This window comes from Melospiza melodia, chromosome Z (genome assembly GCF_035770615.1).
Source record: "Melospiza melodia melodia isolate bMelMel2 chromosome Z, bMelMel2.pri, whole genome shotgun sequence".
NCBI lineage: Eukaryota > Metazoa > Chordata > Aves > Passeriformes > Passerellidae > Melospiza > Melospiza melodia.
In genome coordinates this window covers 60,030,284-60,052,202 of record NC_086226.1, presented here as the reverse complement: position 1 = coordinate 60,052,202, position 21,919 = coordinate 60,030,284, and the positions used below count along the sequence as shown (strand labels likewise).

The following is a 21,919-nucleotide window of genomic DNA, read 5'->3' as shown; positions in this document are numbered from 1 at the left end:
GAGCTCTGAGCAACCCAGTCTAGTGAAAGGTGTCCCTGCCCATCACAGGGGCATTGGAACTAGATGACCTCTAATGTCCCTTCCAACCCAGACAATTTTAGATTCTATGATTTTCTAAACTTCACCAAAAAAATAGATTGATTTCTCTGAAGATTTGTCTAGGTCCATATTAATAGAGATATTTATATATATTTGTCTCTAGACAAAAGTGTTACAGGAAAGCATTTCAGAGGGAGGCAGAGAATAAATATTGCTAAGTGGCTTAAACCTAACATGGTTCTGCAGCTGATTACATGAACATGATACGGAAAGAGCAGAATTTGTCATATATTTCTGGTAGTAACTCTGAAATAATTTATCATGAAATACCCTGAAAAAAAACTCTGATAAAGTACATTAAACAATGAAATTTTATTTTCTTCCTTAAATGATGTTCTGGGATTAAGGTATTTTGACCTGTATGTGTCCTACAGATGGTATTGGAGTTTTATGACAATTAAAGGGAGAAACTTCTTTGAATTATATTATTGTCCAACCAAGGTTATTCAGCAAATATATGAACAATTCAGGTGAACACTGCTGTGGATTTAATTAAAAAGTATATTTCTTTGTTAAGAGAAGACGTACAGAGACAAGTTTAGAAGTTTCTCCAAAAAAGCAAAACCATTTTTTTTCATATAGTTGACTTCAGCATATATTTTTGTCTCACCATGAAAACAGCAAATTTTATTATTTTGAATAAAACAATTAATGAATTAGACCCTCTTTTCAAAGATCTAATTCATTCACATCTGCAATAATTATTCTTGGAAATAAATTATGAATAAACATCACTTTTGCTAACAGATCAAGTTTCTTTATGAGTTACATAGTAAAAGAACGTATTTAATAGATGCTTACAAGTACTATTAATAATAAAAATATTAAAATATTGAGTAATAATTTAGTGTTCCCCTATTTTAATTAGCTTACAATGTAACTGCTGTTAAATGATTAAATAGACTGTGTATTGAAGCTAGAGGTCTAGTGAGTAGTAAAGATAATTGCACAAAATATCCTTATGCTGCCTTTAGCTAATGCTGAATTATGTGTTAGTGAACTATAAGCTTGTTTGTTTTTCAAGAGAATGGTAATTCAGTTTTATAGATGTACCCGGCGTGGCCAGGCCCAGGCTGGGTTGGTCAGGGTGTGAGTAAGGCAAGCTGTGGGGAGCTTGATGTGAGCAGCCGAGAAAGTGACCTGACTAGAGAGGGGAAATGACTGAACAAAAGAATATGCCTGTTGGATAATACCAGCAGAAAAAAAGCCTGCCAGCTTGGCAGCTGCGATGCTGAGAACCAAGAGTGTCCTTGAAAAGTGCAACTGGACTCTTCTAAGTACAGCTGGATACCTAGAAACTGGAGACATCCTGAGATGACTGATAAGCACAGAAACAAGGAATTGTAATCACAACTTTTCTTCTGAAATGGTGAAAAAATAGACTGGAAAAGAAGATATCACCCCAGATAAGGAAGGATTTCGAACTCCTGTTGGTTGTTCTAAATGCAAGAGCAAGGAAGCAGTCTTGGCAAAATAAAAACTGAATTGAAGAAGCAGCAATCATCATTTATTGGCCATTCTAGGTGTCACACAGAAACTGATGGCTGTCCAGTTACCCATTTAAAACAATGATAATTTTCTTCAGAAGAAGGAGCAGAACACTCTGGTCTTTGTGCCACCCTGGGCAATGATGTGCAGCCCCTGGCAGGGGATGCTGGGCAGGGAGCAGCCTCTCATCCCCGCTGCGGCTCCCCTTGGAGGGCAGGGGTCCCTGGGCCATTGACCACTCCAGTGGAATGAGGAGCCTGTGGACAGCACTGCCTGCCTGCTATGGACCCCGTTCAGCTCCTCCTGCAGGCAGTAGCAGCCTCCTGCCAGACCTTGGCACACCGAGGATCGGCACTGTCTGTATAGCCCATAAGGCCAATGGGACCCTGGGGTGCTTTAGGGAGAGCATTGCCAGCAGGTTGAGGGAGGTGATCCTGCCCCTCAACCTGCTGTGCCCTGGTGAGGCACATCTGGAGTGCTGTGTCCAGTTCTGGGCTCCTCAGGACAAGAGACATGTGGAGCTCCTGGAATGGGTCCAGGGAAAGTCAGTGAAGATGGGACTGGAGCGTCTTTCTTTTGAGGAAAGGCTGTGGGAACTGGGTCCGATCAGCTGCGAGACAGCTGAGAGGGGCCTCATCAATGTCTGTGAGTATTTGAAGGAAAGGGGTCAGAGGAGGATCCAGGCTGTTCTCAGCCGTGCCCAGCAACAGATCAAGGGACAGTGGACAGAAACTGATGTTTCTGAAACAGGAAGTTTCTCTGAACACGAGGAAGAACTTCTTTACTCTGCAGGTGAGCGGGTACAGGAGCAGATTGTCCAGATAATTTGTGGAGTCTTCCCCAGTGGTGATGGAACTGTCTGGATACAATCGTGTGCCATGTGCTCTGGGCTTTCTCTGCCTGAGCAGGGATGTTGGACCAGATGGTCCCGTGTGGTCCGTTCCAGGCTGGGCTGGAAGTCCCTTCTGTGAGTCCGTGAAAGCCGCCTCAACCCCGCCGGCCATGGCAGCGCCGCGGCGGCACAAGGGCGGCTCGGAACGGCGGCGGCGGCGGGCGGCCCCCGGGGGACAGCATTGGCGGCGGCACCGGCGCAGCGCGGGAGGGTGCGGCTCGTCCCTGACGGGCACTTCCGGCGGCGGGCACTTCCGGCGCGGGACGGTGCCGGCGGCGGGCGCCATGGGGAGCCGGGGGCAGGCGAGTGACACACACACAAACACACACACACGTACTATGTCCGTGCTGGGAGGCTGCAGCTTTGTAGCTTTAGTCGAGCCAAAAAACATAGACTTTCAGGACTAGAAGGATAAAAAACTAGGTAAAGGAATGTAGCAGTTTGCGCGCAGAGGCCATTGCGGGAAAAGAAAGCGAGAAGTGTGATAAGCAGAGGGTAAAATACATCAGAAGCACGTGAGAGTAAGCTAGGGAAAACCAGGGACCTAAGAATTAATAAGCGCTTTCATTACTGGGGTGTAATTTCCTGTCAGTGCCTCTTTCGGGAGTGCCTTGAAGCCTAGTTTTGGGAGTGCAGTCCACAGGTATTGGCGGAGCTCTCTGTTAGTGCAGGTGGCTGTAGAGGTCAGAGGCGTCTGCATTGATACATCCTGATCAAGACCATCTAATTCAGCTTTTCACCATTGTGGCTGGCGTGGTGAAAAGTTTCCAGGAGGGGTTTGGAGAAGTTGAACCAGAGAGTATCCTTGGTTGGAAGGGAGGCACAGAAATTATGGAGTCCAGCCCCTGGTCTTGCACGGGGCCATCTGCAGGGTGGTGCACACACCGTGTGCCTGGGGGAGCTGTGCAAAAACCTCCTGAACTCTTGTCAGGCTGGTGCTGTGACCACTGACCTGGGGAGCTTGTTCAGTGCCCAGCCACCTTTTGGGTGAAGAACCTTCTCCTGATATCCAGCCTGAGTGTTCCCTGACACTCCCTTGAATCCTGTCACAGGGTACCAGAGAGGAGATTGGTGCCTGCCCCTCCTTATTCCCTTGTGAAGAACCTATAGACTTTTCTATGAGTAGGAAGATACCTGAAAATGGCTCGCAAATTCTTGAAAATAACAATAAAACATTTTAGGTTTTGCCATACATGTGTTCAACTTAAAACCACATGTAATATTAATCTGCTGTTTGAAAAGATAGCAAATGTACTGTGGGGAATAGAAGTTTTAGGATATTAAAATATCTGCAAAACAAGAAGTTTATTTGTTGAGATTTAGTTCTGTGGGTTTACCTTCCACAGATTCATCCATCTAGGGAATGGTGCAGTTAAAGGCAACATGACTCTGTCCATTTGCTGGGTTTTTTCTGACTTACAGCCCTGTGTTTCTTCTATGTCCTTCTAAAAAATACTTGGAATACTAATTGTGAGAGAAGTATTATGAAGTACTTGGAATTGTGCCCTCTAGAGATGCCACAACATGATAGGAAGTACTAGAAGGAGCTTCAAAAGGCATATTGTTTTCAAGATTATTTTTTTCTGGTGCTTGTCAGAGATTCTTTTCAGTCTGTGACAGACACCAAAAAAGTCTCATAAGGACTTGAGAGTTTCTGTGATTCCTTGCAGTCTGTGCGAATGATCTACCAAAACCACGTGGCTTGTGAGCTGTGATTCTCTGGGGGTTTTATTTTCATACATATTCAGGTGTGTCTGCTCTACACTGTAAATCCCAACTTTCTGAGTGTTTGCTTTTACTGAAGTATTGGTTTGCTGACCTGGAGTTGTTTTTAGGGGAAGGACTTTGCTTTGGTTTTGCCATACCACTTGTAAAAGAATTTTATGTGAGAATACTTCAGCCATTTCTTTTTCTATCTTTTTCCATAGCTAGAGAATATGCACTGATGTAACCTTGATAATTCCTTCAAGTAATTTGACCTTTAGAGTTATTCCAGTTCTGTTGGGTTTATTTGACATTGGCACAATAACTAATGCTTATGTCCATGTATTTTCAGGATTTTAATTCCATCATGCCAAATAATTATTTAGGAGGTGGTGCCAGCATTTTAGGGTAATTTGAAATATCTAGACCTAAGATTTTGATGACATCACATCAGCTTTGGCTGCAAGTGTTTTAATCAGGAATTTAGGTATAACCTCTTAGATATTGATTCTTTATCAAATTCTGTACTGAATGGAAAGAACATGAAATTTAATCAAAAACATTTTCAATTGTAACATGTTAATTTTAACTAACAATCCTGTTAGCAAATAAGTTAATTCTATTGATGTTGTATTGGCAGGTTTTGAAGCTTTTTAAGTTGTTACACAGAACACGGCAAGAAGTTTTTAAAAATGATACCAAAGCCCTCGAAGGTGAGATAGTTGTTTTGTGTGGTGTGTGCTTATCTGTATTTCATGGAACTTTCATCTTGGTATACAGAGAAAGATAATTCTTAACATAATCTTTCTTCAAATTACTCCCATAATTTTCAAGTAATAATTGGGAAAACTTGTGTGTCCATAACGAGATATCCTTTATTTTGAAACAAAAAATAGTCCTTATATTCAAGCAACCAACACATATTTTGGAAGGGAAACATTTCTTTTTAAAGTGTTCCTGATCTTCTTGGGAGATATTTTTCTTTCATTTGTTTTTTTTTTTTTTTTTAAGTTCAGTCCAGCCACAGCATAGTCAGCTGTACTAATTAATTCTCTGTGTGTGGTTTTTCCTCAAGGGATTAATCCTGCTTTTTTAGTACCTTGTGTATGCAATACAAAATGCTAAACTGAGAATCTCATTTTATTTGTATACCAGTCAACTTGAAATATGACATCATGTGAATTATATGGAGGTCTTTCATTGAAATACTTTGATCAGAGTGTCCCAGGACTGTGCCATAAAGGACTTAAGATTCTTAACTTTGGGGCAGTGACAAATTCAAAATACAATTTTTGTTCACTCTTTAGTTTTTTGTTTGATTTATTTAGCTGCAAGACAAAAGATAAATGAAGAATTCAGAAATAACCGAGACGAGACATCTGAAGAGAAGATTAATGAGGTATTTTATTGCTTTCTGTTGTTTGGGGTTTTTACCCACTTCACATATGAATATTTAGAAATTAGTCTTTTGCTTAAAGGATCTCTAAACCACTGTAAACAGATTGAGACATCATGAAAGCCAGGTTGGTTTAGAAAGACTTCTACATGGATCTTTGTTTGTAAATATATAGATACCGCAGTAGTATTAATACTGTGTTATAGAATCTTGTACATACAAAAGTACATAAGTAGAAAGTGTGTTCTGATAGTCCAATATGATTATTTCGAAGTTTATAATAAAATTTTACGAGATAATGTATGAAGTAGCGATTTTCATGTAAATATTTTATACTTTGCTCATGATACCTATCTGTACTGTGGTCGCTTAAATGTACCTGCTCACTGTTGTTTAGGCAAACAGAAACAAACAGACAAATTAAACAACCTGCTGAGTTACTATCACAAATGACTCAGCATCTTTGTGGAAGGCAAAAACCAGCAACATTATTATGATTTATTGCAGTATAGTATAGATGTTATATATCTTAATTATACTACAGGGATTTTTTTACTATGTCTTTCCTTCCCATGTGTTAAAAGTGGAGCATTCTGTTAATTCACTAAGTTAGTTACCTTTGCCTTAAAACTTCTTGCTGAGTCAGTTTTTTCTGACAATTGCTCTGAACTGAAAGGGAACTAATGTGTTTTAGATAATTTTAGCTATTAACATCCTACAGACTGAATAACTTAGTCCTTGTCCTTCAGCCTTTTATCAGACTGTCCTTACATTGTCACTGGGCACTGGTTGGAAGAAAGTGCCTACATCTGTCCCTTGAAGAATTAAAATGAAAACCTTTTCCTCATGCCAGACACAGAACTGTAATGTAAATAGTTCTGACCTTTTAGTTAGGAGTTCCTGAATTACAGCTTGTTATCAGCCTCCTGTAATAATACTCAGTGTTTGTGTTACCACTGTCTGATTAGCTAAGTTATGTGTTCAGGGTTGTTTTTTTTTTATAGATGTACAGGAAAAAGATTTTCTGCAATTCTGAAATCTGTATTTGTTTTTTAGGCAACCTACAAATTACACATGTGTGACTTTTTAGTATGGAATAGTTGATATTTGATTAACTGTGTCAGTAAAAGAAATATCAGATTTCCATTGCAGCTACACACTCCTAGAACATCACAATAGCTGTCATATTTATTACATGTACACACTGAAAAGACTTAGTTGCAGAGGAACTGAACCAAGTTTTATACAGGACTTGAGAATTTTTGAGCACTTGCTTGCATGAATGTGATGCTGTTAATGTTCTGCTTTGGACAGCAACTAAAAAATGGAGTATTGACCAGCCAGAATAGAAAACTACAGTGTATTCTAATGTGACAACGGGTACTTGTATCTGTATGTACTTGTACATGTCAAGCTTTCAGTGACATAAGGAGATCGAGGTAACTGTCTACAGTATCAGAATGAAAAATGTGGTAGCTAAATCTAATGCAGCAGTTTTTGTGCAGGTCAGGAGTGCACTTAGGAAGTTACCTTGGTTAGTTCCACTTCCTGTGACTTTTCTTGTTATGTAAAGTGTCAGACCAACTAGCAGAATTCCCTTAAGGTCAATCTGAAGAGGAAGCTGCGCTTCAGGAGCACGCAGCCTGGCTGCTAATGGGCTCTCAGCAGGGGGAACTGAAGGGTACCTGCTCCAAGCCCTTAAAAGGGAAGAGCATGAGAAGTGCAGTGTGGATGGCAAGTATTGAGCCCTAGCCTTTGCAAAGATCCACTTCTGTTGATACATGCTGCTTCCTAGTGTGAGCATACTCCTGAAGTATCTCACTTGAGCAATTTCCTTACTTCTGACACAGATAACAGGCAAACAAGTATTAGGGTTCTCTTAATGGTGTAGCAAAGCTAGCAAGGGTGCTGCAGCTTATCCTCTTAGTGAGAGAAGGAATTCTAGGCCTTTTGCCAAATACTAAATACTAATACCTCGGGTAGTCTTTAGGTAGTGCCTTGTTTCTGCACAGTTCTACTGTGAAAACTCAGAATTCTTAATTCTTGTCGTGTTTCGCCCTTGTTTTTGTCTCCTTATATCAGGAGCAGTAGTGTTGAAAGAATGAGATTGCCCTTTCACTATGGGACGTCGAATGTTACTGAGGCGTGAGTGAGCATCTTTGATCATTAGAAACTAGTTAATTGGTTTTGTAGTTGCATTTCACCTTATTCGTTTCCAGTTTTAATTGGATACGTGGACGTATGTACTGGTGTATGTTACTGAGCCAGAGTTTCCCTCACTATGTGCTCCATGTCAAACACGTCAACCTGTAAGTTATTCCAGGATCTCCAAGGCAAAAGCAATGTATACATTGTACATAAGTAACTGAGTAGTAAAACTGAATGATTTTATTATTTGAATAGCTGTCTGGTATGGAAAATATCTTCAGAAACAGTCACATATAATTCAAATTACTCTCTTGTTCCTCTCTTCTTATTCCTTATTACTAGCTTCTTAAAATTGCTTCAGATGTTGAAGTGATTCTCAGAACTTCTGTTATTCAGGCCGTTCACACAGATTCTGACAAAATCGGTGAGTAAGCCTGCATGCTAAAAAGATACTTAAATATGTTATAGTTTAGAAAATAAATATAGAATGTGAAACTAAGGAAAGGGATAGAGAGGCAAATAGCCTGTCTGTTATTCTCTGGCAAAATTCTTAATGTAAGCTATTCATTAATGTCACTACCTAGGAAAGGTGAAGGTTTCAAAGGTACAAAGTTTCCATACAAATATTTTGAGGTATGGAGGCTGGTAGAAAAGAGGCAGTGATTACATTTAATATCCCTTAACTAGCTGTAACTATTAGGAAGGTCAGCAGTTAGCTAGCTAGTCAGCATGCATGTACAGGCTGATCAGTCAGCATGCGTCCCAAGGCAGTAGCCTCGGTACCTGTCTGTAGGTGCTTGCTCTACCAAACAGGGAGGAGCTGCCTGAGGAGCATTAACAAGTGCATTATATACACTGACCATAGAAAAGCTTTTTCTTTGAGGATTGAGTGTTCATTTCCAAAACTTTTTTCCAACAATTTCACTTTCAGGTTATACTGTGTAAGATGTGTGACATAGCGATTACCTCAATGCAAAGTCTATCAAATTTTGAAATCCTGATTCCTGGTTTAGAAGTTCTTTTATCTTGCAGTCAAAAAGAGAAGTAGTAGGTAGGCTCAGCATACAGCTGTGTGGTAAGAGAATACAAGAAATCTTCAGCTGTGTACATAGTTTCCTTTTACTTCTGTTTAGTGTTGTCTGGAAAGTTTTGTACCAATTTTCAGTTTTAGGTTTGGTAAAACATTTAACTTTAAAATAGCAATTATAATCAAGGCCAAAGATAAGTCTAGACCAGTGTCAAGTCTTCCATGATGATTCTAGGCAGATAATAGTTGAAGAATAGGAACAGACAAAGTGAATTTGCACCTCTTTCAGCTGTTCACACCTGGCAGCTCTTCCTGAGTCAGGGATATTTTCTGGTTTAATTATCTTCAATGGGCTTCTCTTCAATTACTTTTCATTTTCATCAAGCTATTCATGAATTTTTAAGTCCTTTATTGCCTCCTTTTTGTTCACTTCCCCCATGAAACAGCTCTCAGAAACAACAGGTGAAAGCCTGTGATTATTCTTGCTATTCACTGCACACTGTGGGCAAGGAGACATTTTATACACACAATGATGACACAATAATGTTTTCTCTTTCAACTGGATTCCTGCTAATAGTCACTGCTAATTCTAAATTTAATTTTTGGCTGCCAAGCATACATATTATGTACATATTTTTACAAAATTGTACTCATTAAACTCATCAGAGTGGTCATAATTGTTAGAAACAATGGGGATGTCCCTGATGTTCCAGATGGAGCGGCACCAGTTCAGTGGGTCAGATGCCCCCTTTTGTCCTGATTTTTGTCCCTTTGGATTGGTTTCTTTTTGGATCCTTCATTTGCATGAAGGTTAAGGCACCTGATTAGCCCATTACAGTTCTGTCCAGGCTGGCTCGTTTCGCCTGGGGGGTGGTGCTCTTTATATAGGTGTATTATGGTACCATTGAGTACTGTATTCCTTATAACTACCCTTTTAACCCATAACCAAACTAACAGTACATGCTTAACAATTATGGCTTCTTAATATCAAACTTTTCAATGTTTATAAAAGAAGATGGGAAAACATTATTGTAGCCAGCTGAAAGTAAAATCTTAGTATGATTTTGTCTTAGATATCTAGATGCTAGATAGATGCCACTTACCACAAGTTCAGATCCTCATTTTAGTAACTGAATATTTTGTTTGTAAATGTAAAAACACCTTTAGAATTTGAAATAGTATTTTCCCAGTATTTTCCATAAGATTATAGTCTTACTGTTTTGTTTGGGTTTTTTCTATTTCAGTACTCATACCCAGGAAAGATCTGCTACAGGACAACACTCCCTACTTAGATAAACCAACAAAAAAGCAAGAATCCTGAGGAAGTACTGTTACCAGGAAAAAAGAGACTGAAATCAACTCAGTGATTTTATTGAGTTCTGGGATATCATGCACTTGTTCTGTGGAAGATAGTAATACTTTCACAGAACTTAAAAGTACACTCATGAATCGTGCTGCTTCAGCCAGGAATGTTTCTGATTATGACAGCTCTCAGACAGAGATTGTTTCCCAGCAATCCAGAGTTTTTCAAAGCTATATAAAAATTAAATTGAGTGCTGAATACTGATAATATTTATTTTTGAGTTTATTGTCAATCATAAGCTTCTTTGAAGTAATGAAAAATCATCTTGTGGTATTTAATGTTAAATTTATGCTTTGTACCAAAAGCATGATTTCTGAAGTTGTCATTAATTGTACACTAGTATACTGTGATGCTTGAGAGCATTCGTAAAGGTTTATCTGAATAAATTATTTGTGTTTTACAGACAGGAGAGGCATGTTTAGTGTATTTTTTCTCCCAGACACTTTGGAATGAGCCAGAATGTTAGGGTTTGAGTTCCCAGGTGACAGCAGAAGAGAACCTAGATACAACATAACCTAAGGATGTTGGTTTATGAATTTGTGGTTTGTGTTTTAACTGGTAATCATTGAGTGACTGAGACATTTTCCAAAGAAAACGGTCTTGCTGTTTAGTTGCAAGTGAACTCGCCTAGAGTGCATATATGAAAAGTGTAATTAGTAAGCCCTAATAATTTGTATTTTTTAAAGGATACTTCCTTGTTTCTTGTGGAATTCACTGCAATGGTCCGTTCACTTCCATTTTAATTGGAAGGAGGTACAACTGCAGTGATACATAGAATCTTTTCTTCCTGAAATTGATAGCAGGCACGACCCTAGGATCTAAGTACCTCACACAAGGGTGAGGCAGTCTGACAGTACATCTCACCTCATGAGTCCTGCTGTACCTGTTAATCTCAGTCTCCAAGATGTCAGAATTGCCTATGTGCGTGTGTACTGATTAGGCTTGACTGGCTGAATAAATCAGAAAACTAGTGTCTTCATCCAGTCTCTTTTTCTCACAAAGCACGTCAATATGACAAGTACTCCTTTCTTTAAAACTGTTGCCTCTGGCTGCGATGGCCAGGGCAGCCAGTAGGAAATACAGCTGTCACTAACCCTCTTTGAATTGCACTGATACTCCCTGCACTGTAGCTAAAAGGCACTAGGCATGTGATGGGAGATAGAATTAAATGGCTGAAGTTCTTGCCATTTGTTGTATTCTAGTGGCTACCACTACAAAACAAATGTCTGTCTGTAGGGGATGTCCAGTTCTAGGCCCCTGGTATTGTTTACTTCCTAAGGACTATGTTCTATGTCTGGTTTCCCATCCTTCTGCAGCCTGCCTACAATGACTTTTTTTTTTTCCTGTAAGGGGCATTAGAGAGTCATATGCCAGAAACAGAAAATACAAGGTAGTGGCAACTGTAAAGAGAAAGGAGAGCATTGCCTCAGGTGAAATGATTAACTTTTAAGCAGAAGTAATTAAACAAGGGTCTGGCAAGACTGGTAAATTATATAACCATTAAGGTTGACATCCCATGGCATGTTGGAATTGGGGGCAATTCACCTCTTATAGCCACTGCCTTAGGTTGTGGGTGTAGTCTTGGAGATTTTATCCTTCAGATTGATTTTATAGAACAGATGCCTGTTCTTCACTTTTCTTCACTCTTTCACTACAAATGCAAAACTGTATTGCCCATTACCATGCAAAATAGGTAGTAAAAGACTTCACTGATATCAGTGGTAGATGGTGGTCTTCTATATGCTCTTCAAAGAAGCCACAAGTGGAGAAATTTGTCATGTGACTATTGTTTTGGTATCGTTCTGCTGTCATGTGTCCAGGGTTTTATTTTTAGTAAGAATACATCAGTAGAAATAAAGTAGGGAAGTGTCAACTTACAGGATCAGGCTTGCGATTCAACAGGCATTTGTGTCCCTCATCTTACATATATCTTGAATACTCAAAAATACAGAATGAGTCACTTGAATAACATACACAACTGGTGAAAAAAAGTACCTCGTAAAAATAGGTGGTACAGTTTATTGGTCTTCAGAATTAATATTTTTACACACCTGTGCAGTATCTTTATGGTGTGTGCATTTACATTCTATATTTCTGCTGTCCTTGTGCATTCCTGGCAGCAAAGACAAACCAAATTCTGCAGTGTTGAGATGAGGAAAATCAAGATAATACAAAAAAGGCTATTGACATAAGAGGCTGACAGGCCTATTCCTTGCTCTTATTCTATGTGATCTTAAATAGGAATCCAGGGGATATCTAGACCAGAGTAAATGGGAATCCAAATATGTTACTGAGCCTAAAAGTGTCTCATATTTGGTTGCTGTTGGGGCCCGGTAGGTGTTTGCTTTCTTCAAATTTAACTTTTCAGTCTGGAAAAAATCTCACAAACCTGCATAATGAGCAGCTGCTTATTAGGGTAATTAAAGGCTTCTTCATGCTAGTTGGTCATAGTGACTATTCCTCTTCCCCTTATTTCATTCTTACCTGCTGGTTTGCATTCCAGAATCTAGCCATCACTCCAGTTTTCATTTCCCTTTTTAATTTCACTCTGGGTAGGAATCTGTTCTTGATATTGCTAGGATTGTGTTCATATATAAATATATTTATTCTTTTGAAATTAATACAAATAATGAAAAATAAAAAGGAACTATTGTTGCAATCTCTCTTTGCAAAGGTTGAAGTCTTAGTTGAAACTTTTCAAGTTATTATAGGGGTTTTCACTTAATGGCTTAAGAGGGGAAAAGGGTTTTCTGTTTACAACAGAAACTGTTGTTGAATAGGTTCACAATAAACAATTCAATCACATTTAAGTTTTTTAGGTTTACTGGAACAGCAGAATTTTTAAAGCAAATGCATGTGCCTTTCCTTCTAGAGTATATATAATGAATCATAAAAGATATGCCTTAAAGGTAAATAGTTCTTTAAACTCTAGTTTTATTATGTCTGTATAAAAAAAACAACATAGAACTCTTCTGCAGGCAGGCAGGAGGTGCTCTTGGAAAGGCCTCGGTGCTTGTTCAGATCTGCTAGAGCCCAGCTGCCAGAGCCAGGACGTCAGTGTGGTCCGACCAGCAACTGTTGAGACACTGTGCAGGGTGTGTCCATGACCTGCACAGAGACACCGGCAGTGCTGCTTAGCAAGACTGAGCTTGTGCAGGCGAGTTTCATGTCTGCTCAAGGTAGTCACATGTGTGCAGAGTTTGGCAGAACAGATGCCACCTTGGTGATTCCATGTAGCACATTTCTTTTGTGCTTCAGCTTTTGGCTTCGGCTACCGGAGATGCAGCTGTTGGAGCCTTCTGCCTTGGAATTCTCTTTTACAAAGTGTTGACTTCATATACACTGTAGCTTTATTGAGGGCGTGAAATACATTGGAAGAGTATTTCCAATTTAAACACTAAGTTCTGCTCTTGTGATAATCATCTTTCCCTCTTCTTTATTTAATAGTTTCAAAATGAAAGGTTACTTCAGTCATGTTTTTCTGTAAGGTTAGGATAGGGATCAATCATGGTGCAAGTATGTTTTCTATAGCCTGATGTTCATAAAATACAGGTGATAGATTTAATGTATTAATTGCTTTGGTTTGTGTGGGTAGGATTTGTGTTGAACTCTTAATGGTTTCAGGTGAAACAAGGTGTTTGTTCTAACGTAGCAGGGGAAAATTAATCCCCTTCTCTGCTCCTGTGCACTTTGGTAAAGGAAGCATTTAGTTGCTAATTTTACAAGGGAGTGCTTTTAAACCACAATGTGATTTTACAAAGACTTGATCTGGAAGTAGCATTAAAAGTTTAATTTGGAAAGGTGTCTTATACCTTCCCTAAGGAGCTGAGTTCTCAGTTTTTCAGCTAACATGAGATCAACAAACCTGTGGCAACTTCAGTGACATAAGCATTTATTCTTTTTCTTAGAGGTCCTGCCAGCTGAAGGAGCTGAAGTAATCTGAATGCTGCAAAAAATTATCAGCCCTGTTTGTATCACACTGGACTTGTAAATACAGTTTCAAGTACTGGCAGTACTTTAAACTTCCTTTACAAAAGGAAAAGAAATATTGACAATTGAAAACTAAAAATAAAGGCTGACCAGCTTACAGGAAGAGCTGAGACCTAATACTTCCCAGCTTCAGATAACTCTTTCCAAACTACTTGCAAAATTCAGTCCTGACGTTTGAAGTTTGGCAGGCTGTCAAATCTTTGATCTTTAGTTTTATGGGAAGATAATTATTTAAAACAAAGCACAAAGAGGAACACAAATTGAGTATTAAGGTTGGTATTTGGTATTAAGGATATTGAGGTGCTGGAGTGTGGCCAGTGCAGGGCAGCAAGGCTTGTGAAGGGTCTAGGACACTTATGAGGAGTTGCTGAGGTAGCTGGGATTCTTTAGTCATGAGGGGACCCAGGGCAACCACCTTGCTCTCCACAAATCCCTGAAAGGAGGCTGTGGAGGCTGGTCACTTGTACTGTCCCTGCAGTGAAAGGACCAGAGGAAATGGCCTTCAGCTGAGACAGGAGAACCAGATTAGATATTAGGAAAAAAAAAAATTCACTGTCAGGACATGTCAGGCATTGGAATAGGGTGCCCTGGGAGTTACCATTCCAGGCGGAGTCACCATCTCTGGAGGTGTTTAAGAGGCATCTGGATTTGGTGCTGGGTGATATGGGTTAGTGCTTTAGGGGTTACAATGGAAGTGCTGGGTTGATGGTTGGACTTGGCAATTCTAGAGGTTTCTTCCAACCTTGATGATTCCATGATTTTACAGTTATACATGTTTGATATTTTGATAGTCCAAATCCAGTCATCTTTGAGGGTAAAGTATATTTAGCTTCTTTGAGGGCAAATATGTGGCATAGATATCTAAATACCTAATTCTGTTGAAAGACTTCACTAGTGAAGTTTGTGTGTCTTGGCTTTTTTTTTTTCTGCCAGCGAGAATAAGTCTGCAGAGAGGAAAAGAAAGGAAGGTCATGTCTTTATACTTTGAAAAATAGCAATCAGTTTAAATAATTTGCTCTTTATAGAAACAAATATTTCCATTTAGTTAGAGCTTCAGTAATCTGGTTTGCCTCAAGATGGTGGAGTAAAAGCACCTACTTTTCAAGTTATGCTTTCCTTTTGCTTGTGGTGCGTCCTTCAGGTTTTTCATCTCATCTACACAAAAGGCCGTGGCTTGAGTCCAGGATTAGTCAGGATTAAATAAACAGCTGGTGAAATTATGGCCTCTTGAGCCTGTAGGAGAGGATGGCATGCTTTGTGTTGGGCCATAAAAGTGGGAAGATTCCTGCTGTCGCACCTGCTGCTGTAGCAGTGGCTGCCCTGTTCTCTGCGGCCAGTGGCCGTGGGTGAAGGCTGACTCAGCTGCCCTGAACCACCCTTTCCAGCTGAAAGTCATCTCCGCAACCGAGCACAGGGATTTTGTCACTCTGCTCACTGTGCACCAGAACTGTGCTAGTCAAAACAAGCAGTGACCTGTACAATACTCTACACTCCCCCCTGTTAGCTTGTAAAGGAAAAACACAAGAAAGGTCATTGCAATGCTTCCTTACTGTTCCAAGTGTGCATTTATTAAGTGTTCTGTTGCTGCCCACCTGCACATGAGCCAGTGCTGCTGTTGCCTTGTGGATTTTTTATCTGTCCATTTGTGTGTTTTGTCCTTGGGAAGGCCACTATCCTTTGCTTCAGATTTTCTCCTGATGCTCAGAGATACATTCTGAAGTCAGTTTCTTGGAGGGTTTTTGGCAACTCAGCACAAACTACCCATGAAAAAAAAGTGCTTTTAAGGACAAGGGAGGAACAAACCTGCATTTTTCTCACATAGCTGCGTCTATCCCTGTCACAAGGGGAAGAGCATGGCTTTCAGGCTGTAATGCCCTTGGATAATATTTCAAAGGCTACATAATATATATAGTAACCTTTGTAGCACTTTGCATTGTTATTCTGTAACATATTACACTGTATCAGCGGAAGAGATCTCCGATATAGTACTGAGAACTGAGAACCAATACAGAAGGAATTCTTACCTACCTGAACACAGCCCCTGAAGGAATTTCCCTTTAATATTAAGAATATGCCAGATTTTTAATTTTTTGGTCCCTATTATTTGATTATGCATGTATTTTCCTCAGTAATTTTTCCTCCAAACATGCTTTGTGGAAATACAAGCAGTCAAGTGGTCTCACTGGACCCTGCACTATTGTCCAATAGCAGCTGAGGTAAGTCTGGCTTTTGTCAAACTGATAAATAAAGTCCAAAATGAGTGATCACAGGAATGAGAGCAAGAGCATTAAAATGCATAGAAGGAAGAGTAAATGGAATAAAGGAAAATTAAGGACTAATTCTGCATGAGTGAAAAAAAAAAAATCCATGTACTAAGTGGTTTTTTAAACAATTTCCCTCTATAGAGAAATGTCAGATTTTCATTGTTTAATTATAGTCTGCAGTGCAGGCTGGAGATGGAAAGAAGACTGATTATGTTCAGATTAAAGAGGAACACAGGACTGAATATAGAAATAGGAAAGGCAAAGAGTATATTAATTTGTGCCTGGTCCTATGACTTCATTGCAGTCATAATTAGAACTGCAGCATGTTCAGAAAGTAATTTCTTTGAGCAGAAAGGTTTAGGGCTAATTACGTGTTTTGCAGTCAATTTTTCTGTGTAATATTGCCTATTTCTTCTTTATTTCAGGTGCATTCAGTGGGACTAAGATAAACAATTACTTAGTTTATGGAGATTTCTGGCTGTATATTTTATTCCTTCTGGAGAATGAAGGAAGAAAATTTCCCCTCTAAGAGAAAGAGGACTGTAAATCTCTTATATGTTACGATGAGGAAGATCATATCAAATCTTTACCCATATTTACTTTCTGATAATATTGTAGATGTCCACACATTAGGTAGGAAGCTCCCAGCTTCTCACAATTTCATCAAAATATGGAATTAAATCATTGTAAGCTTGTTAGGTGTGAGAAAATGACACATGTTAACTTATGTCAGACTAATAGTACAAACAAAAAAAAGGAAAAACGAAGACTCTAGAAAGTGTGAAGTTTCTTTTGCAATGCCTTTAATGTCTGTTCAGAGGAAAAGCCATGTAGCAAGGCCTCGGGGGGGCAGAACTGTGACAGGTGTGCTTCTCAGCACTGCTTTGCTTTAGCTGCTGTGCAAAATGCAAAACTGAGGGAACCTGTGGCTCCAGTGACAAAACACTGGACACACAGCTGTAAAGGGTGCATTACCCGCCTTTGTCAGATGGGAAACATGTTATGATGCATCAGCTACATCAAATGATGAATCATACTTTAAAGCATGCTGTTTGATGTACTTCCCATTGCCCTAAGAGAGATTTCTTTGAAATTCTGTTTTAAGATGCAAGTTGCAGTTTCTTTCAGTATTTTCTAAACCACATTTCAATGAGTATTTCAAACTACAAACACTTAAAATAGAGAACAAACATGCAAACATCGGCACATGGTTTTTATCCATTTCAGGGCAGAACACCAAATATGCAGGAGAAAAGGAGTGCAAAAAAAGCCCCCAAAACCTGGGGAAAGAGTAAACAACACTGTGTCTGTGATCAAGACATCCAGTAAAGCTTGAAGCAGATTTCATAATTTTGTTCTTGTATAATTCCATTAATTTAGAACTCACTTTTCTAAAGGTGAAGTAATTTATCAGATATGCAGTAACTAAACCCACAAAAGTTGTCATATGGTCTCTCAGGGATTTCTCCTTCTGTGTGTCCTCGACTTCATGTCAAAGAAGGAAAATAACTAGAGAAATAGAAAAGTTTAAAGACTCAAAAAAACCCTGCAATAGCACTTGAACTGGATAGCCTTGGACCAGATGTAATATCTGGAAGAGATTTGAAACTAAAATCACATTGAATCCTAAAAAACCCCACCTTTTTGGAAGTAATGGGGCTCTGCAAATTCTAGCAACAAGAAAAAAAATTAAGAAATTTTGTGTTTATTTTATTTATGTATTTATTTTTGTTTTATTTAGAGGACTGTTTCATATATAGAAATTGCTAAGAGCTGCTAAATAGAGGTGGAAAAGCTATCTTAAAAGTTATTAAACAGGTGAAGAAATAATGTTTTGTGTTCATTCCAATCTGAACTTAGGAATAAACTAAGATAAACTAAACAGTTTAAATAAATCTTCAAGACAGTATCCATATACATAAGGAAATTAAGAAGAATGAGCTGTAGTGCTGGCTGGTGTAAAATAGCACACTTATGTGCCTTGATTACTCTGCAAATATATGCCCTCAGAAGGTAAGGTGAGGCTGGGACAATTTAACAACTATAACCAGAGGAAAAGAGGAAAATACAGGCAGAATATCAAGAAGAGCACGAAATGCAGCTCTCACTGATGTCAATTAGACTGTGATCAGTGACTTCTCATAGTGAAGTATTGTCTCCTGTAAAGCAGACAGCCTTTTTGGTAGGATGTTTGAAATCTTAACACCCACAGTATCAGAGCATGTTCAATAGAAACATTAGAATGAGTAGGAATGAGGATTCAGCTGGAGGCTTGGGAAAAAATGAGTTACACCAGATATATATTTGTTAAGGTAATTTAGAAGCAATGGGCTCAACCACACTGAGAGCAGCAGAAGATGAAAGGGAAGGAGATTCCTACATCTCCACCACTGCTTACAAGAAAATGAGGAGACAAGGAGAAAGAGAGAACAAAAAGAGATGTTGTGCTGCACTTGGTGGGAGTATACCTATACCCCTCTTGTCCATGATCTCTACAGTAAGAAGCTTTCCTGCCAGGTGGAAAGGGTGAAAATCCAGTGAGATGCTGGTCTTCTTTTTTTGTCTTAATGGTTTTTATATGAACATTGCACATTGGACCTCTACCTGTGTGGGGTGGGTTTACACTGGTTAGATGCCAGGTACCCACCAAAGCTGCTCTACCCATCCCATCCTCAGATGGACAGGGGAGAGAAAATATAACAAAAGGCTTGTAGGATAAGGACAGGGAGGGACCACTCACCTGTTACCATTCTGGGTAAAGCAGGATCCAAGTCCAGAAAGTAGCTGAATTTATTATAAATAAGATCAGATTAAGATAATGAGAAAACAAACCCAAATCTTAAAATACCTTCCTCACACCCTTCCCTTCTTTCCAGACTGGTCTCTTGGTTTTCTCGGCCCCTTGCCCATGGTGCAAAGGGGTAGAGAATAGGTTCCGTTCATGCTTTACTGCTCACACTCTTCTCTAGCTCCAGTGTGGGATCCCTCATATGGGACACAGCCCTCCACAAACTTCTCCAACATGAGTTTTTCTCACAGACTTCACAAATTACTCCAGCATGAATCCCTTCCACAGCGTACCATCCTTCAGGATCAGGGTGCTCTGCAGTGGGTCTCCTGTGGGGTCACAAGTCCTGCCAGCAAAGCTGCTCCTGTCTGGGCTCCTCTCTTCACGGGTCCTGCCAAGAGCCGGCTCCAGCACAGGTTTCCCCACAGGGCCACGGTCTCCTTCAGGCACCTTTATCTTCTCCAGAGTGGGGTCCTCCATGTGCTGCAGGTGGATCTCTGCTCTGCCCTGGAACCACACGGGCTGCAGGGGCACAGCTGCTTCGCCTTGGTCTGCACCAGGGGCTGCAGGGGACTGCCAGCTCCAGCCCCAGGAGCACCTCCTGCCCCTCCTGCTCACTGACCTCGGTGTCTGCAGGGCTCTTGCTGTCATGTGTACTCACTCACTCCTCTGCTCTCTGGCTGTGACTGCTGCTGCACACGCTTTTTCCCCCTTGGTAAGTGCATTGTTCCGGAGGCGCTGCCAACATTGCTGATGGGCTTGACCTTGGCCACAGGTTGGACCATCCTGGAGCCAACTGGCATTGCATCTTCTTTTCACAGAAGCCCCCAGCCACCAAATTCTTACTGTGCTAAACCAATGCAGCACACTCTTTATGAACTCCATGCAGAGCCAGTTTCACAGACATTGTAGAGTCACTGGCTGTTAACACTGTATTAGCATGAGTTATTTAATCCTTACCCAGCAGATGGACTCTGAGCATACTACTCCTGAAATGATAACGGCTAAAAATGATTTGCAGGGACTTTCCTGGTATTTCCATGAAGTTAAACATGAGGAAACTCAATTTACATGAATCAATGGGATTCCACTGCTCCCGTTCCACATTTTAGGTTCATTCAAAAGCTATTTAGGAATGTGAGAGGAATTTCTTGTTAGTATGAAGTTCTAGTTCTGTTTACCTATGTAATGTTGTCCACAGGAGACTCTGATTTGGGTACAAGAGTCAGAACAGACTTAGACTACGTACAGAAAGGAGTGTTTTTTTCTCTATCTTTTCTGTCTGTTGGCCACTATCTGTCTTGTCTCTTTTCCATCATGATTTTTATCATTTCTTGCTGAGAACCAAAATTATTCTTTTTTTCAATATATAGGGACTGATGCTAACCATGTACCAAATACCTCAGATGATGCTTTTTGAGTGATTAATGTTTCTGCTACCCCTGAATTACAAGAAGAGTTAAGAGCAGCCTACTCCATGCCAGATAGCTGTATATGGAACATATACAACATGTAAAGCACTGTGGATATCCTGAGTCCATTAAAACCAGTAAGGCTGGTGCTTCTTGTTGCCTTATCTTTGCTCATCAATCTCACAAGGAAGAAGAAAGGTGCTGTATGGAAATACAATTTTAAAGCCCCCGTTGTGTGGCCCTCACCCACACCATTACAGCCACAGCAGTGGGAGAGGGCTTTAGTAAGGAGTATTTTACTTTCTTAAAGCATGCCTTCATACAAAAATTTCAGCTGTGGCATGGAATTTGAACTGGGCAGCATTTGAACAAATACATGCTTCTGCTTATATAAACAGCCTAATTAAATCCACTGCTTAAAAGCTTGCAGAACTGGCAGCATGCTTTATAAGGACAATTTGCCAAGGAAATGAGGAACTTTGGAATAAAATTTTTGTGTCTTTTGTACAGGAGCAATATCATTGATTTCACCTTCTTGCATAAAGCAAGCAGAATTTGGCATAATCTTCAAAGCATGCCAAGCTCCTGTGTGCACTGCATGCCTTTGGGTATGCAGTGGTCTAAAGGCAATACAGAAATCAATGGAAAGAATGCATAACCTCCCATTTTATTTCTGAAGCTATTTTAAATTTTACCGTGGAAAATATCTGTATTGATCTTCAATGGTGATTGATTTACTTTCAGAGAAAGTAGCTCTGTGCTTCATGTCTTGTGTGTTTTATCTCTACAGACAATGTGGCTGTTATCTAAGAAGTATATCTAGTACAGTTAAATATATACATGTGTGTGTGTAACGTATCAGTCCAAAAGGATAAGTCATAGAACCAACTGCAGAGAGCACCAACAAAGCCTTTTTCAGGCCTTCTAACCTGTGTTTGCACATGGCATTTTGGTATGGAACAACAAAATTGTCCAAGAAACTTGACAAAGCTTCACACTACAGAATGCTTCCACAGCTGTGCAGCTGTGGACATGCTGCTTCAAAGGCAAGTTAGACACTGTAACTTCCCTCATTTGTTATGCTCATCTTTGTGCCTTTACATATTGCATATTAATGCTTCAACAGGTAGCACCTGACTGAAAGAGTATTTTGAACAATGTGTTTGATTTTATGAACTGTACATTTGACACAATAAAGTATTCTAGTTTTCTGCCCATCTGTGTCCCTGAACAGCCTTAGATGGACACAAGCACTTACACAGTTGTTTTATGGCTTTCACCTTTGCTCTTGGCTCCTTTTTTAAATGTAATAATGCGTCCTTGCAGGAAAAACAGGAAAGCTAGAGAA

At 39.8% G+C, this 21,919-nt stretch overlaps 1 protein-coding gene across 1 annotated transcript; it reads left to right on the top strand.

The window, feature by feature from the left end:
- The first annotated feature begins 2,713 nt into the window (after positions 1 to 2,713).
- LYRM7 (LYR motif containing 7) lies at positions 2,714 to 10,526 on the top strand. The gene is made up of 5 exons (XM_063180205.1): positions 2,714 to 2,781; positions 4,824 to 4,896; positions 5,512 to 5,582; positions 8,070 to 8,151; positions 9,999 to 10,526. The coding sequence occupies exons 1-5, from the start codon at positions 2,764 to 2,766 to the stop codon at positions 10,073 to 10,075; spliced, it is 321 nt and encodes a 106-aa protein (XP_063036275.1). The 5' UTR covers positions 2,714 to 2,763; the 3' UTR covers positions 10,076 to 10,526.
- The last annotated feature ends 11,393 nt before the right edge of the window (positions 10,527 to 21,919 follow it).